The sequence below is a fragment of the Notothenia rossii genome (genome assembly GCF_949606895.1).
Source record: "Notothenia rossii genome assembly, chromosome: 5".
In the NCBI taxonomy this organism is placed as follows: domain Eukaryota; kingdom Metazoa; phylum Chordata; class Actinopteri; order Perciformes; family Nototheniidae; genus Notothenia; species Notothenia rossii.
In genome coordinates this window covers 31115123-31134349 of record NC_136903.1, presented here as the reverse complement: position 1 = coordinate 31134349, position 19227 = coordinate 31115123, and the positions used below count along the sequence as shown (strand labels likewise).

At 40.6% G+C, this 19227-nt stretch overlaps 1 protein-coding gene across 2 annotated transcripts; it reads left to right on the top strand.

Moving 5' to 3' along the window:
• The first annotated feature begins 3879 nt into the window (after positions 1-3879).
• pskh1 (protein serine kinase H1) lies at positions 3880-18685 on the top strand. 2 transcript variants are annotated; one of them, XM_079684736.1, is made up of 4 exons: positions 3880-4119; positions 4828-5587; positions 8036-8959; positions 13708-18685. In XM_079684736.1, exons 2-4 carry the CDS (start codon positions 5519-5521, stop codon positions 14023-14025), a joined length of 1311 nt encoding a protein of 436 aa, XP_079540862.1. In that variant the 5' UTR covers positions 3880-4119; positions 4828-5518; the 3' UTR covers positions 14026-18685. The 2 variants fall into 2 exon arrangements, with proteins under 2 accessions (XP_079540862.1, XP_079540861.1); XM_079684735.1 differs by having other exon boundaries at positions 3880-4217.
• The last annotated feature ends 542 nt before the right edge of the window (positions 18686-19227 follow it).

Below are 19227 nucleotides of genomic sequence, written 5' to 3'. Positions count from 1 at the left end.
CCTTAGGATATAAACAAGCGTCACGGTCACATGACTTCATGTCAACTTCACGTCAACACTGCTAAGCTAAAGGCAAACTCATGTTTGTTGTCATGACGTTTTAGTAGTCTAATTTAGTCACTTGTTACTGCTGCTGTTATTTCACGTTCAATCTAAGGATGTCTTCCAGAAGGTTATATACTGATTACTTTATGACGTAAGAACTCTTGATCTTGTACTAACCAAATACCTTGTTTTGGGAATCTACTCAAAAACGAAAAAAAAAAAAACATTGACTTCGAGATAAGGGAGGCCAGAAGTGCTTTGTTGAGGATTAGCAACCGAAACCCTACGGTTTTGGTCCGCTCTCGTGGCCTTTTATCAATGTTGTTCCAGCAGTAGACAGCTGTTTGCAGCAAAAACCCCTCTGTGAACCCTTCTATGTCTGTCAGTGAATTGGCTTCTCTTTCTACATCTCACTGTAGGGATGGTGTTGGTTTGACAGACAAGGGCAAACAACCTTGTCAGTTGCTATCCAGCTGTAAACACCCTTCGACTTGGTTTTTTAAGGACATTGACTCGCTGATTTGAAGAAATTTCCAGAACTCCAAAAACACAGCAGGAGCAGTAACTGGACTATAACATTTAGTACCATGGGTGTTTCCTACATGCATAGTTCAACAGGGACCGACTGAAATCCCAGCGTCTCGATGACACCTGCCATGAAGACGCTGCACCTTCTGACAAGAATAGAAATATCACTTTAATATTCATAATATTCCCCTGGAAACTAATAGCTAGCCTGAGGTGGCCATAAGATCCTTATAATGAGTGTGATGTACTTTGGGATATTTTGCATCTACTGCAGTATCAGGATGGTAGTCATACAATATTGCCTCAGGGAATTATGCGCCTGTTGTAATCAATAGTGAGTTAACTATGTCCAGATTTTACTGACAGCATGCAGCAGTGTCTTTTTACTTATCTCTCTAGGGGAGACCCCTACTGGAGGATGGGAGGGGAGTGGGGGAGGGCATCGAAATAGCAATATCCTCAAACAATATCTGACACAGGATGTCAGTTTCTGCTGTCGTCCCACTGCACCTGACTGCCTGTAACACACACACACACACACACACACACACACACACACACACACACACACACACACACACACACACACACACACACACACACACACACACACACACACACACACACACACACACACACACACACACACACATACACATAAAGTTGGCCACTCACTGTAAGCCCTTACTTGCTTACTCATCCTCTGCAGCTATTTTACAGAGTACTCGTTGGCACACGCAAAATTATTTTCTCACACACACATAAATGAGAGGGCACCATCATGGGGATATTAATGGAGCCGGAGACACACACGGAGTCAATTGGGCTTTTAATGGAGCAGCTCCTTTTCCTCTGTATGGATAAATAATACAGCAGTCAGCAAATCTAGATCTAATAAATGATATTGACCTTTGGGGTTGGAAAATGGGAGATAGAAAACAAGGGGACGGGATGGAGATAGACAGGGGGGAATAGAGAGCAGGGTTGAGATGTGGAGGGATACACACAAGTGTCAATAGAAGCGCGCTACTCAGACAAAGCATCTTAATCAGAGTGCGACAAAGCGGTGATCAATCACCAGGATGACGATGTAGCAGAGAGTTGCAGTGCCGAGAAGGGGCCCTGACCTTAGCTGCACTGCGGATAGAGAGGCGAGTACGGGCCCTCGGAGACTCTCTTTCTTTGCTTTTATCATCTCTCTTTGTCTTTTCTCTCTCCCTCCCTCCTTTCTTCACTGCACTGGTTCTTACCTTCCTTCTCTATCCCTCCACATCTCCCTCTTTCCATTTTGATTTCTCCCTCCCCCCTACTCCCTCCTTTCCCCCTATATTTCTGTCTGGTACCCACCATCTGTCATCCGTTGCCTTCCTCTGTCACCACTGCCTCCATCTCCCACTCATTTTCCCTCCCACAATCCAATTCAAGGGGCTTTATTGGCATCATGAGATGAATTTTACTGTCTCTCTCACTATTGTTGTGGAACATTTGTCTTCCTCTTACTAATTTCCCCAGTTTTAATGCTTCTACAAAACTCTTTTGTGTCCTGTAAAGGTTGTATGAGTCACGGTCAGTGTACAAGGAGTCCAGTACACTCTTCAAGGCCTAGTATTTTACATTACACACAAGCAGCGTGTGAGTGAATGCCACTCATTCACACTGTTTTACAACCTTGGATGAGGCACGAGTGTTGGGATGCAAAGCAACAGCCAGCCTAATAAAATAACTTTAAAGTACCCCTACCTTTCCCTTTAAAGTGACTGTTATGTGTACAGTGACACCATGTGGAAATGTGTGCAACAGATTAAAACATCAGTACGATGTGCTGCCCTGCAGGAATACATCTTCTGCACATTAATATCTTTACATAGACCCAAAATACACATTTTAACCACTTTAAAGATCTTCTAAATGAAAACACATGTGTGCATGCAAAGACAATTTCATACATTGTGAAGCACATGTCTAAACATATAGCTGAGACCTGTTTATATAATGTTTTGAGACTGGAGGTACTGAAGTGGCTTGGTGGTGAATTTAACGTGGCTTGTATATTAATTACATAAACGACAACAACATCTGCGTGTCTGTTGTGAATTAACTGGCTTACAGTAGTTGATCCCCAAAGAGGTCCGTGAACCACCAGGGGTCCCCGAACGTGTCCTAGTGGGACCCCACCACATACAAAAAATAACAAAAGAAGTATAAGCTATAATTTTCATGTTATAATAGCCATATTTTGCTCAGATGTCTGTAGATAGATGTCGAGCATATCACCAATTCTCTCAGCTGTGTTACTTGAAGCCTGTACATTAAATGAGGGTCATGAAGGAGTCATGCTGTTTCTAACTTGAACTTGTAAGTTAGCTGCTTACGTGACCAATGACCATGCAGACTTTATCTTACTTTTCCAAGAGAGAAGTCAGCACTTTGTCAGAGGGACCTCTCTCTGTACTATCCAGGAAGTGACGGTGAGGACTTAATGGGGTCGATACAAGCCGAGGGAGGTCGTCCCGTCTCCACAAAAGAAGTTGGGCCGAAGAGGAGCTCCATCATGCAAGCCAGAGACAGATAGAAGTACACAGGAAGTTGGTCCTTCAAATTAAGAGCATACGAAGTTGATAGCGGGAAAACAAATCTATTATATGAGTTATATAAGCAGATAGATTCCCTCCATTTGTATAAAGTTCCCCACAAACTTAAGAAAATAATAAAGGCCACTTTTCTCAAGATAAATGATGGGCCCGGGGACAAATTGGCTCCATTAACCTTCGATTCCTCCCACTCCATGAGAGCTGTTAGCATTTTTCTTTGCAGGAATACTACTACCTGACCCCAGACTTGCATTCTAGTGATATGATTAAATGTGTTAATCCATGAATATGGAACATACACACACACAAACAAGACTGACTTAATGAAGGTCTTCGAACATCTTGTCAAGATTGTGTTATAAAGGGCGACCTATCATCATCATCATCATCATCATCATCATCATCATTATATATCAGGTCATTTATTGCTGCAGTGTCTACACATTTTCAATGAGCCAGCACACACACCAGTTAATTGAAAAGTAGTAGACCTTTCTGGGCCCCTGAAGTATCATGCTGGATGTTACTTCTTTAATATGTAGCATGCCGGAACTAAACACCTACTAGGAACATTGTAGACACCCTCACATTTTATTTGGCTTACTTTATTCTTAAATAAGAAGAAATGTAGTTCCAAATAATATTTTGCAAACAATTCCCAACCAGCGTTTTATTGTGAAAATTCAAACCGGAACATGTATGTTGCATCATGTCTCCTTTCATTTCTCTATGGCTGTGAGAAGGTGGTCCTCCTAGGAGAAAAACACCGTCCGGAAAAGCAAAAACGTTGCATGTTTTCGTAAAGTTTCTTCAGCTTCAAAACACATTATGAAACTTCGGAAATGAAACAAAATCTCGCTAACACATGAAGTGGAGGATTTTAATTGTTTGTCCTCGGGAGTAAAGTTGGGAAACTACGAGTTGAAACTGGAGAGCCCAGCTGAGTGAGAGTGGGGTGAGGAGGCTGGATTTGGCAAAGTTGGGAGTCCTGCCCTGATGCTAACAGGCTAGTTAGCATGCTAAGACACTTTGTTATCTCGGATAAGTAATGGGGTGAGACTTTGTCAAGTTGACACTTTTAAAGTCGGGGTTATTTGTTAACGTTTTTAGACAGTTTGCTGTTATACCGATTGTTGCCAAAAATAACGGTCCACTAACTTTTTGGCTAAAGAAAAAACATTGATATGAGTGGGGCCTGGCCATTATAATTTTTTTATTTTACGTAAACTTTAATGCAGCTGTCCATTAAGTTTACGTAAATGGACTCGTGTCATGGGGTTTCCGCGTCTACTATATTTATAACTTTTTAAAGTTATGTTCAATTGAATGTTCTATTGTTGTCACTGAACATTTTAATTAAGTTGATAAACATGACCATCTGTGATAATAATGCAGCTATTTCTTACAATGGCAAAGATATCCCTTGCTTTCTTGGCCATTCACAACATGTTTGGGTAGCTGTATACTTTGGCTGAAATGTTCACAATATGGCCTCATCAAGCAACTCAAATGGTGTGTTACTTGAGTGCTAAAATTAAGTTCTGCCTGTCAATGGCCTAATACAAATCGGCGCTTGTTGTGTCAGCATTCAGCATATCATACCCATGTGTGAGCCTAACCATAATAACTCACGGTTCAAAATTTTTCCTTTTCTACATTTCAGAGCTCCCCTCCACTGTTCTCCAGCCTGTGATTCTGCAGGGGAGCTGCTTTATCTGTGGCTGCTGACATTGCAGCTTCCATCAATGGATCGGAGCGTAGATTATCTTATTTTCTGTGGAAGTTCTGCTTGAATCTTTCTGCGTTTCACCTCAAGGCATAAACCTGTGTCGGGAACTTCTCTCCCTCCCCTGATCAATTATTTTTGTCCCGCGAGCTTCCATCCTAGCTGTGCTCATGCAGTTTTCAATCAAACATTCGACATATTTCTTCCTCTGAGATGGGGCCCTGGTTGGTTCTTCGAGGGGCTTGAGGTACCCCCCAGTCTGCCGACTGCGCAGTGTGTGTGAGACCCGAGGCACAGGGCCATAAAAGAACACTGTTACAAAAGACAACCAGTGATACAGTACTTGCTGATGGAGCCCAGACACACACCGTGCTTGCCCAGAATATATTCATGAATTTGGGGATTTTTTTTTAACCAGACTTAAGTGGATGTATCGGGTGTATTCGTGACTGCTGATGCCAGCTCGGGACTTGAGTGGGTGTAATCAGCTTTATTCATGAACCCTCTGTCTGAGTGAGGCCACAGCCTGGATGTTGGATGCCCTGAGTGTTGAATCAGCTGTTGCGGTGATGAAGCAGGGCTCCTGGGGGCCTGTGTGGCTGGCTGGGCAGCGGCCCAAGGTGATGTGATGGGGTGCAGGAACAGTAAGGTCCTCCCTGAGCCTCCAGGGGATGTTCAGTTGGACCTCGTCAAAAAGGTCAGTAGGACAAGGTCAACACCACACATACTTTTGCTATTTCGATTTACACATGGCATCTATTGCACGTCTGTCCGTCCTGGGAGAGGGATCCCTCCTCTGTTGCTCTCCCTGAGGTTTCTCCCATGTTCCCCTTTAAACTGTGGGTTTTCTCTGGAAGTTTTTCCTTGTACGATGTGAGGGTCTAAGGACAGAGGGTGTCGTATTGTCATACTTATATTCTGTACAAACTGTGAAGACCACTGAGACAAATGTAACATTTGTGATATTGGGCTATATAAATAAACATTGATTGATATTGTAAACAGCAGCAGAAACCATTACATACTCTACCATGAAGGCTATACTACAAGTATTTATATTGATAATATTAACTTATAAGAGCTGTGATTATCCATTGCATAAAAAAATTTATGTCAGAAAAGTTTTTCATCCGAAACCCAAAGATATTACATTTGGAGTTTCATAACACAAAACAAAGCAAATGTTTTTAAAAGCTTTAGCTAAATGTTTAACTAAAGATTTAAGAGTAGAACTGGAACAAGCTCAGTATCTTGGTCACACAAAAAAAAAAAAAACCATAGGTTTGTTGTAAAGTTTTTTGTTTGATGTTATACGTTAATGTCAAATATAATTACTGTAAGCCAATATATTGTTCTTTTTGAACTCCCAAATATCAACATCTGTATCAACCTCAGAAATCCAGTTTTGATTGGGCTAAACTATCTATATACTTCTGCTGCATTCCACTGCATAATGTGGCATGGCAAGGACTCTACTCTACTTGACTCAATCTTTTTCAGTAGGGGTGCACCGAATGGGAAATTCTTGTCCGAAACTGATACCGAAAATAGGAAACAGTTGGCCGAAAACCGAATGCCGAAAGGCCGAAAATGATTAATAGAAATATATATATATATATATATATATATATATATATATATATATAATGTATACATTTTTTACCAATGATGTTCAGCTACCTGATTATGGAAAAAGACATGATTATGGCAAAACTTAACTTAAATAATAATCACTATTATGGGTCCATAAAACATTTATTCAGCACTTTTGAATCCATACAGTACATTAATTCCAAGTCAAGTGCATTTTCTTTTCTCTGTAGGATAACTACAACAAAGTGCATTCAGAACAAAGCCAAGGTGCTTTAAAACTGCATAAACATCTAGGCCAGGAGGCCTACAACAAAATAGTGTAAATAAAGACTGTAACAGCCAGGCCTTCAACAACAACAAATGCACCTATAAGTGCATGCATACAAATGTGCAAACTGGATAAATCCACACTATTTACAAATGAAATTACAATTCAATTTCAAGAATCTGTAAATAAGGCTGTCTGTCCTCATAAGCAAAGTAGTAAACATTGTATAAAGATACATAAAGTGAAAACTGGATACAAAATCCACAATCAATTACAAATTAAATTACAATTTCAAGAATCTGCAAATAAGGTGGTCTGTCCTCATGAGCAATGTAAACAACATTGTATCATTTCGATACCGAAAGTACAATATATTGAACACTGTGCTGCTGTCATTTCCCCCTAATGATAACCTGAGATGCTGAATTATAACTCACAATGAAAATTGTTCGGGAAAGTGGGTATAGAGTAGACATGTAGAACTAGATAAGCTTATGATAAGCCAGCCTTGTCTACTTATTAAGGAAAAGTGGGAGGTTCTTTTTAATGAACAGTAGCTTCTCTGATTTATCAGCCATAAGTCTGTTCCTCTTCTCATCAAGCACATGAGAGGCAGCGCTGAACAGTCTCTCGCTGTCAGTGCTTGTGATTTGATCTTACTCCGCATATTTGTCCGGGTGTTTTGATTTCAAGGGGTGGAGTAATCCCGAAGTGGTGAAAGTCTTTGCAGTTACACCCCCTCGAGAAATGTCAGCTGAACACGTTTTACAAATCGCAATCCGCACCTCTTTCTCTGATATTTTTAAATATCTCCAAGCGCCAGACATGTTGGCTGTGAGCCAGCCGCGAGCATGGTCGCGCGCCGTGCTTGTCGCCGCATTTTGATTACGTCATCACAACAACACGTTAGCTTGCCAACGTAACCCTGTTCCCTGACATTTTTAATTAATTAAAAAGCCGAAAGGGCCTTTTTAACCATTTTCGGCCGATAATTTTCGGCGGCCGAATATTCGGTGCATCCCTATTTTTCAGTGTCCCATTTGCAAAAGATGCTGATAGAACCTGGTACTATCCAAGGTGGATTTCAAAGACTTTAGACCTGTGACTAGTCAGAGGTTTTCAAGCTACATTTTTCGGTGGAAATAAGGCATATGTTTCTATTTGTGTGTCAAACTTAGTATCTCTCCAATCTTTTCCTTCTTGCTTGATAAAAATCTAACACGGTTTGTGTTCACCTCTGGTTTCTAATTCATCTGTGATAAACTGTTTTCATTAATGTTTCAGGTTGATCCTCCCCAACCTCTTCAGACAGATATCTATAAGCACTTCATAAGAGGGGATGGCACTAGGAGCAAGATGGGCGGGGCCGGTGGAGGGGGCGGGGACAAGGCTGACCCCACCTCCCCATATCAGGCCCAGGCCCATGCTGCAACTCCCACGGCTTCCGCCCAACCCCCTAAGGACCCGTCCGATCTGTCGGACCCTCAGCGGAAGAAGGTGGCAAAATACAGAGCCAAATTCGACCCCAGGGTCACGGCCAAGTACGACATCAAAGCTCTGATAGGCCGCGGGAGTTTTAGCCGGGTCGTTCGCGTGGAGCACAAAAGCACGCGGCAGCCATACGCCATCAAGATGATTGAGACCCGCTACCGAGAGGGGAGGGAGGTGTGCGAGTCAGAGCTGTGTGTCCTGCGCCGCGTCCGTCATACTAATATCATCCAGCTGATGGAGGTGTTTGAGACGGCAGAACGTGTGTACATGGTCATGGAGTTGGCCACCGGTGGGGAGCTATTCGACCGCATCATCGCACGCGGCTCCTTCACAGAACGTGACGCCACGCGGGTGCTGCAGATGGTTCTGGAAGGCGTCAAGTACCTCCACACTTTGGGGATCACCCATCGAGACCTGAAGCCGGAGAACCTGCTCTACTACCACCCTGGAGCCGATTCCAAGATCATCATCACCGACTTCGGTCTGGCCAGCAGCAGGAAGAAGGGGGACGAGTGTCTGATGAAGACCACCTGCGGCACGCCAGAGTACATCGCCCCTGAGATCCTGGTAAGGAAGCCCTATACGAACGCCGTAGACATGTGGGCGCTGGGGGTGATCTCGTACATCCTGCTGAGCGGAACCATGCCCTTCGAGGACGACAACCGCATGAGGCTGTACCGGCAGATCCTCAAGGGGAAGTACAGCTTCTCTGGAGAGGTGACGAGCCCCTTACACTCTTTCTCTATCTTTTCTCACACACCACAGCAGACTTCACACACATTTGGAATACATTCCCCACACCGCATGAGGCTTTGTCAACAGTTTTTCTGGGAAGTTTTGTGAGGTGAAATGGTTCAAACACACACTTTTTCCCACACGCAACTTCGCTCCTCACTAATCATCTCACACTGATTTCTATCTGGTGTACCTTTTACCTTGCCATACACATTTGTATCCTCCTCTCCTAGTCAATATTCCCTCACTCTAATTACGTGTATGTGTGCACAATAATTTATGCTCTGTGTATCTAGTCGGGAGAATGCTGAGTAGTCCATTCCTTTGCTTCGTAGCGTGGGATGTTTATGTTGCCAGTGAGCTTTACAAACGGGGCCCTTGGTTAATGGTTGCCCCACATACAGACACTCCAGCGCAAATAAAAACTGATCAGTTTTGTAATATTTAACGAGGAGCAGTTGAATAATTTGTTCTCTTGGAATGATTCCAGATTTGAACTTCTTTTGTATCTGACAGCTAAGATAAAGTCCGATCTGACAAATGTAATAATTTACATCACTCCAGGGAGCCTATTTTTGCTGATGTTGGAAAATAGCTGGATGAGTAGCAGGTATTTGGAGCAAGTATTTTTTGGAATTTGTGAGAAAGCAATAACTTTTCATTGGAATCCACCATTATACTTATGAGTTATTGAGTAGATGTTTTTTTGTAGCCTAAATGTTCTTACAAAATCTAAATTAAGGAATATTTATCATGAGTGCAATGAAAGGAAGCTTTATTCTCTGTCAAAATGAGTACAGACTGGGCCTAAAAATGTGTATTTCCATTATTTGTGGGAGTTCTGTTTGTAAAATGAGAGAGGAGAACATTCAAAATTATGCTCTGATATAACGTGTGTGGGCTGATGTTATGCTTGCTGTGTAGCAGCTCACAAGGACACACACATTTTTTACCTTCTATGTTTTCATGGCAAACTAGTTGCCTATTCACACGGGTGAGAAGCAGCAACTTAAGCATTGAAAATAAGTCGTGTTTCTGCCAACTCAATCTTCTTTTAGCTTTGTCTGTCTGCTGTTCAGTTCCAAGGAAGTAGTGTATAGTGGACTTTTTAGGCATTTTTACCTGAAAAACGTCGCCTGTTGTGGCCGAAAAAGCAGCTATGAGAGTGTGAAGCTGACCGTTGAGCGGCCCGACCAAGCAAGAAGGCAGAGGCAGAACGTCCAAAATTATAACCCGAGGTGGGCATTTATTAAAACATGAAAATATTACACACACACAATAATCTGTTCACGTGCACAGCCTGCGGCCACCAGCAGCTCACACACACTGACTCCAGCAACAAAACACAGCACTTAAATAGACAGACTAATCAAACACAGGTGAGAGAAAACAATTAGACACAGGTGAGGGGGAAGCAAACACAGGGCACCAGGTGAACACAATCGGGTAATCAGCAGGAGGGAACACAGAGACGACCGGAAACAACAGACAAGATGAGGGGTGAACACTGATATAATTAATGCCATTTAATAAATAGCAGTAACGGCGTCTTGTCGTTACAGAGAACATGAACCTTAACAAAACAGTTGCAGTCTAAAAACCAAAAAAATGTGTTGAATGACGCTAAAATACTCAGTAAAACTATAAGGCTGGGTGATATGACGAAAGTCAAATATTGTGAATATTAATAATTGTAATTAAATACCAAATCTATATTGAAGAGGTAACAATACCAGCTTTTCCCTTTATTATTTACACAATTATTATTTGTAACAGACTTTCTTTGAAAGAGACAATGTTGAAAGGGGGAGACTGAGGGGATGACTGTGAAAATGGTCAGAGGCTGAACCTGGGTCCTCCGCACTGAGACTAAGCCCCAGTACATGGGACGCCAGCTCTACTAGGGGGCCCCACAATAATATTTTTTTATAAATAACCATCAGTTTTATTGACTGTGTAAAGGCAAATCAAATCAGCTAGAATTCTGGTGAGTTCAAAAAGTTACCTCACTTTACTGTAGTGAAGCTTTTATAACCAGGTAAAGACAACATAGATATTAAAAAATCTTAGATGTTATTTTGTCTCGCATCATATTATCGATATAATAATGATATATTTAATGTAGTGTAGTGTGATATATAGATGTTTGTGCATGTAAATGGTCTGCAAAGGCTAAAATCCCAAAGTTCCCTCAAGAGGGAAACGCACTCCTTTGGTTACTTCCATAACATAGTGACATCTCTATGTTGTAACACTGTTGCTTCGACATCTTAGCGCTCCAACACATTGTTTGTGATAGGTTAAAGGGCGGGACATCTCTAATCCGTTGACCATTCACAACAGAGCTAGCCAGCTAACCAATCAGAGCAGACTGGGCTCTGGTTTCAGACAGAGGGTGAAAAGAGGTGCTGCAGCACAGGCAGTATGAGACAAATAAAGAGCTTTTTGAACATTAAAACATGGAGACCAGTAGAGACACTAAATACTGATATGAACCTGAAAATGAGCAGATAGGGCCTCTATGTAAAACTGAGGGAAACTGCAGACTTGGGTGATCATTCTTTGTGGGTTTGTGACTCAGAGGTACAATTGTTTTTGACATACACACATACTTTTTTAAACACACTATTTGCAGTGAAATGCTTGTATCCTTGCGATTGGGATGGGCGTAATAATGTACTACTACAGAGTTCATAAATCCCAATGATTTCAATACTGTCGTTGGATGCTGTATTGATGTGACTTATTTTACTGCACGTAATGCACGACCAGTTCTGTGCACTACAAAATACAACAACTTGTATTGTGTTACTTTGTATTGCAGAGAACTAGTCAAATGAGTAGCTGGAGCTACGGCAGACATAAATGTTTGGGAACATGTGTCTTTACAACTGCGATAAATAATGTCCACATGTACAGCTACAGTCCAGAGATAATCGCATCCAAGACGTTGTAATAGGTGGAGGTGAAATGTATGTCGGAGGCTTATGCTGTGTCATGTATCTTTAGCCAGCACTGGTGATTTACCTGCTGTGTGAGGAGGGGGGGTTAGTTGTCTACTGGGACACTGAAGTGTGTGTGTGTGTGTGTGTGTGTGTGTGTGTGTGTGTGTGTGTGTGTGTGTGTGTGTGTGTGTGTGTGTGTGTGTGTGTGTGTGTGTGTGTGTGTGTGTGTGTGTGTGTGTGTGTGTGTGTGTGTGTGTGTGTGTGTGTGTGTGTGTGTGTGTGTGTGTGTGTGTGTGTGTGTGTGTGTGTGTGTGTTCAAAATTCCTGTCTAAGTAGGGGGTAGAGTTTGACTCATTACTAGTCACTCATACTAAACGCTTCTCGGAAAGTACGTTGAGAGTAGTCATGCACAAACAAGCAAGCAGAGTCACATTAAATTAGCAGAAAATATAAACAAAAGCAAAAGAAGAGTAATTGTATCATATTAGCTTGGGTAAAATGTTAAACTCGTTACAGTTCAGATCTTAACGTTCTGTCCCCACATGTGTATCACTCTGCTGCCCTCTTTTGTCCGGTGGACAGAGCTGCATTGATGCCAACAAACTACTTTCTTACACATTTCTTTTTTTAACGTCCTCCCCTCAACTAAAAAAAGGGTTTTGTTTATTGTAAATTAACTTTGCAGATTAATTTTCTACAGGCTGTTTTTACATTAATCTGTTCTCTATATCATTTATCTATACTTAATTTAAATCAGAGTCTACCCTGTATGATTTTGTGACATCACATCTAGTTTGTAAGCCAATCATGGTCCAGTATCCGACTAACACAAGAACACTGTTACGACCCTGGTCGTTAGGTGTATTGTGTGTAGAGATACATTTGTCTTTCTTTCAATTAGGCTATGTTTCATTTTAGTTAAGTTTTAGTTTGTTTTCACAGGATTTTTGATAACTTGAATGTAGTTTGTAGTTTTTCCGAAAGGCTTCTTTTTTGGTTTCATAGTAGTTTTAATTTGTATACAGTTCAAATCTTTGATATAGGGATTCACTTATAGGGATTCACTTGAGTACTAGTCTCTACCACACTCTTGTCACCAGTAATATCTTCCCGACCACATAAGACTTGTGCTGAATAGCTTGGTTAAACTGTATATGATCAACTGCAATATTACAGTTCTTGTTATTTTATTCTGCAAGACTATACTGCAGGTGAAAAACATGAGGGATTAATTATTAATCAATTGCGGTGTAGCGCAATCTTCTGGAATGTGAAATCAGTTTTTTGTGGTTCAATGTTGCAAGAGTTGACAGAAACTCATGTTCCAGCTTGATCTCTTTTTTTTCTAACTGATAGTATTGTTTAAATTGCAATTTAATTAAAAATGTTTTTCTTTGGATTCAATTTTCGAAAAGGACATCAATAGTAAAAAAAAAATTTAAAGTCACTATTTTTCAATGTTCCATTTCATTTTTAAATTCATAGTGAACAAACACAGACAATGAACTCCTCAGTGAGGAAGTAAACATCATATGCCTAGCATTTGAACTTCTGAAATATTTGGATATTTATGTTATGTTCAGAACCTTTTGAGTTTGAAAAAAAACATGGCCACCACAAATGATTCAAAACAGAGTATTTTTATAGGACTAATATTTCCAGAACTAGAAATGTGCTCTCCCTCGTTGCCTTCACCTACGCTAGGGAACCAATGTCCTCCTGTTGACAGTATTGGCATTAAACATTAGTTCACTACAGTTTTCTCTAACCTCTGTCCCCCTCCAGCCGTGGCCCAATGTGTCCAACCTGGCCAAAGACTTTGTGGAGCGGATCCTGATGGTGGACCCCAGCGAGCGGCTGACAGCGGGCCAGGCCATCAAGCACCCCTGGGTGGTCAGCATGGCCGCCTCCTCCTCCAACAAGAACCTCCAGCGCTCCATATCTCAGAACCTCCTGAAGCGGGCGTCGTCGCGCTGCCACAGCACCAAGTCGTCGCAGTCCACCCGCTCCAGCCGCTCCACCAAATCCAACAAGGCCCGGCGGGTGAGAGAGAAGGAGCTGCGGGAGCTGAACCGCCGCTATCAGCAGCAGTACAATGGCTGAAACTGGGACCAAAACCTCATACTTTAAGGGGAAACAGCACTACAATGACTGACATTTTCAAGATGGCCACCACCGTTCGAAGTTGCCGCCAGTGTTTGAGGCCAAAATGGCAAATTATACCTTTAAAAAAAGACAAAAATGGATGAAAAGTAGCTGCTGCCATTTGAGAATTCCTCTCCCAGCGATTCTCCGAATGACAGAAAAAGACAAACCACAGAAGTCTTGAACTCCAAGGGTTACATCATTTCTCCATCCATTCCTTCACTTTTTTCTCAGGAAGGATGGTGCCTTCCACTCCTTTTTTGCTTTTCTTACAATCCCTGTGTCTCTACGTATTTATTTATTATTGTTGACATGATTATTAGTCTCCGTTCAAACGGTCACTGGATAATGACTTTCCGCGAGGATCTGTTGAACAGAGTTCTGGGTTACTGACGTTTCTAAGAAGAAAAGGGGATTCCCCTCGGTCATTCCTGATAGGAAATTGCTGTGAATTTATTATTGTACAGACCTTGTCTACAGATGTGGGTGACGCAAGCACACTGCAACCAAACCACACCCTCGAAGGTCAAAATGAAGGCGTATTTTTTATTAGTCTAAGCTTATCTACTCTTGCCATTATTGCCTTGTTGATATCATTGTTCTAAAACTGTCAAAAGATTGTGAAGCTGTTTTGTGTTGAATCTTCAATGTATTGTATTAGACAATAGGCCACACAGCCCCGCTCCCAATGACATTTACAGATCATTAGATTTAACCATGAAGTACCTGGGATGATCCCTTTGTATTGTAAAGCAGTATTCTAATCATTCACTGTCTTTGCAAACATCTCTGCTGTTTGTTGGACCAGCTCTTTGAAAATTCAATGTTAGCTTGGCCTTAAGATACATTTTTATTAAGTGGAGATAAAAGCAAGTTGTAAAACACAAACACATTTTCCCTAAAAGAACAGCTGTTGCCAAGCTGCACTACAACTTGTTTCCTAGCTAAACCGACTGACAAAGCTAACATAATGTTAGCTTGCTAATGTGAGACCAGTTCAGAATGAGGAGATAAGAGCTACAGGACTGTCTCAGAAAATTAGAATATTGTGATAAAGTTCTTTATTTTCTGTAATGCAATTTAAAAAAACAAAAATGTCATACATTCTGGATTCATTACAAATCAACTGAAATATTGCAAGCCTTTTATTATTTTAATATTGCTGATTATGGCATACAGCTTAAGAAAACTCAAAAATCCTATCTCAAAAAATTAGAATAGTTCCTCAGACCAAGTAAAAAAAAAAGATTTATAACAGCAAAACACAATCAAACATTTGAAAATGTCCATTAATGCACTCAGTACTTGGTTGGGAATCCTTTTGCACGGATTACTGCATCAATGCGGCGTGGCATGGAGGCAATCAGCCTGTGGCATTGCTGAGGTGTTATGGATGCCCAGGATGCTTCAATAGCGGCCTTTAGCTCATTAGCATTGTTGGGTCTGGTGTCTTTCAGCTTCTTCTTCACAATACCCCACATATTCTCTATGGGGTTCAGGTCAGGGGAATTTGCAGGCCAATCGAGGAAAGTAATGCCATGGTCAGTACACCAGTTACTGGTGGTTTTGGCACTGTGGGCAGGTGCCAGATCATGCTGGAAAATGAATTCCTCATCTCCATAGAGCTTTTCAGCAGACGGAAGCATGTAGTGCTCTAATATCTCTTGGTACACAGCTGCATTTACTCTGGGCTTGATGAAACACAGTGGACCAACACCAGCAGCTGACATGGCTCCCCAAACCATCGCTGACTGTGGGAACTTCACACTGGATTTCAAGCAACTTGGATTTTGCTCCTCTCCAGCCTTTCTCCAGACTCTGGCGCCTTGACTTCCAAATGAAATACAAAACTTGCTTTCGTCTGAAAAGAGGACTTTGGACCACTGTGCAACTGTCCAGTGCTTCTTTTCCTTAGCCCAAGTCAGACGCCTCTTCCGTTGTCTTGAGTTCAGAAGTGGCTTGACCATGGGAATACGGCTATTGTAGCCCATTTCCCGGACACGTCTGTGAACAGTGACTTTTGATACCTGGACTCCAGCTTCAGTCCACTGTCTTTGAAGCTCCCCCAAATTCTGGAAGCGACTCTTCTTCACAATGCTGTTAAGGCTGCGGTCATCTCTCTTGGTTGTGCAGCGTTTCCTGCCACATTTCCCCCTTCCAACAGACTTTTTGTGGATGTGCTTTGAAACTGCACTGTGTGAACAGCTTGCTCTTTGAGAAATGTCTTTTTGTGTCTTACCCTCCTGATGGAGGGTGTCAATGACGGTCCTCTGGACAGCAGTCAGATCAGCAGTCTTCCCCATACTTGTGATTTAGTTTACTGAACCAAGCTGAGTGTTTTTCAAGGCTCAGGAAACCCTTGCAGGTGTTTCGAGTTAATTAGACGATTCAAGTGATTCGTTGAACACCCTACTAGTATACTTTTTCATGATATTCTAATATTTAGAGATAGGATATTTGAGTTTTCTTAAGCTGTATGCCATAATCAGCAATATTAAAATAATAAAAGGCTTGCAATATTTCAGTTGATTTGTAATGAATCCAGAATGTATGACATTTTTGTTTTTTTAATTGCATTACAGAAAATAAAGAACTTTATCACAATATTCTAATTTTCTGAGACAGTCCTGTATGTGACCTGACAGCTTGCAATACAAATGCTTTTAAGAAACCCTTTTAAGTGGAAAGACTTAAAATGGAATTTCCTGAAAATAATAATAAATGTTATGCCCTAAAAACAGTATTAATTAAAGTTAGTTTAGCATTAGCTAGTAATGCTACTAACTCCGAAACAGTCTTTTAAAGCCAATGGTGCATTTGCATGCCCCCCAAGGCCCGACTTCCCGAGTTGGGAAATCATTTTCCCAATTTCATCTGTGTTCATGAGCATGGATGCTTCTAATAAGATATTGTATTTTTTCCTCTGAATGTTTAAACAACAGCTGTTTCTATGTTGTTGTTCCAAGTGAGAATGTTCATGGATTTACAAACAGCTTGTGCAACACAACCTGAGTCCTGCCATCGTTGCTAGCTAGCCAGCCTCTGTTTTACCAACATCTTTAACGAAGTGAATGTCTTTTGAACAATGAAAAGATTGAATTTGTCACTCTAAGCTGCAATTTTAAGGGCTAGATTCCCTTTCAGCACACAATATAGGGCGAAAAATCAAGAAAACATGATTCTGTTTCTTTTTTTAGAAACTTACCAAGTTGGATGTAGAAGCTTGTGGAGCAGAGGCTAACCACTAGTTTTTCAGTGATAAGGTATACCAGCAACTCTCAGGCTGAAAAACAGTCCTCAGTGTAAAACGACACTTATGACCAAAATGAAGGAAACCACTGAAGACAATGAGGAGCTTTTGGAGGTATAAAAACATCTGAATTACAGAACCTATTATGCAACCATGCAAGTTTTCTTTAATTCCTTTCGCCTGTAAGTGCACTCAAGCTGATCTCTACTTCAAATCCACATTAATGATAGTAATAAAACAACATGTCTCTCTTTCGGTTACAAAATGAAGTTCAGTCGTTATTGGTTATTACATCCTTTAAAATAATGACAAACACTAAACTAGGGATTTTGTTTGTGTAATATCATCTTAAACTTTGTCAAAATAATGTAATGATTGTTATTGAATCTTTTTGACTCCTTTTATTTTGAAAAGCACTTAAAAAATATAAAATGTGTCCATCCTTCTTTCTTAAATCGGACCTGTTAACTGTGTTTTTATATATGTTGTCCATTCAGAGCTCTCCCAGAGTGAACCAGTTGCTACAGTGTGGTCTTTTCTCTTTACAGGAGTATTTTTGCTGTGATTTACCCCACACTTATAACATGTGTTGCTGTTGTGAACTTTTTAACACATACTGGAAACCTAACCGAGCCATGTCAGCTGACCTCAGTTTTTTTGCTTTTTATTTGTCTATTTTTTCTTTCATTTCTACCGGGATGTTCGGTAATTTCTCAATTTTCCTCGATGAAAGATTGATTTAAGATCGTATATTCTTCTGTCCCACCGATGTTATCCCTGATGTCTCACCTTTAAATTGTTTATATAGTCTGCAAGTGAGGCTTACATTGGAACTGGTACGCTCTTAATTTGAACTGTCTTCATTTTGATAGATATTCCATCCAAAATGTGTCTTTTTTTTTAATATATCAAACGCACTCTGTCGGGTGTTTTGGGTGAGGTATTGCTCATGATGTGGCCTACATTCTGTTAGTTGGTTCATCAATGGTGTCTGTGTGAAGTAAACATTTTGGACACGTGTTACAAGTCACAAAATAATAATTTGGACTCAAAGGAATTGCTGTGGGTGACGTAGGCAGCAACATTGTTTAGTGCCTTTTGTATAAAACAACAACAAATAACCAAATCAGTTCATTAGCAGAATGTCAGCACATTTGTAAAAGTGTTTACTTTCATGTTTTTATATATCTGTGTGATTTTATATAAATGCTGTCCTCCTAATTGAAGTAGCCAACTCATCACTGTTATCAAAAAACAGTTATTTTTTGTTACTGTGTGTCTAAATGAATGATAACACTTTGATTCTTCATTAACCTTTTTATTTTTTTAAAGGTGAGTTGTATGTGCCAATAAAACACTCGAACCTGACTATTTGTGTTTTGATACTATTCTCCTGTTTGTGATTCGTCCAACAAGTCACAGGTTTATTTGTAAGTGAGTAAAGACAAACTCTTTCTCAGGAGTTGGTGGATACCAAAATGGAGGAAAAAGCAAAGTAAATTTTGGAAATATGTTTTGCATCAAAAATAATTTTAATGTTGCTCTGTGTCAAACAGAGGTAACTTCTTGGAGTCCCTTATATAGTTTTAAAAGTTGTACTTGTTTCTGGTGATTTTGTTTTGGTTACATCGCAAATGGATTTAAAAGGAAAGTATAAGGAATCTAAAATGTAACAAAATATACTGACATTTAATTCAATAACTCAGTCATATGTAACTGATAATACAAACTAAAATGCTTGTTGAAATAAAATGAAAAACACAGATGGCTTACACCTTAACAGCCGTATCACTTTTAAGATTTTTTTTAAAGTATTTTATTTATGTATTTCTCAGATGGAGCAATATTCTGTGTCTGATTCTGATAAAGATTGCCCAGTTTAATCAGAGCTAATGAACATAAGGCTGAGT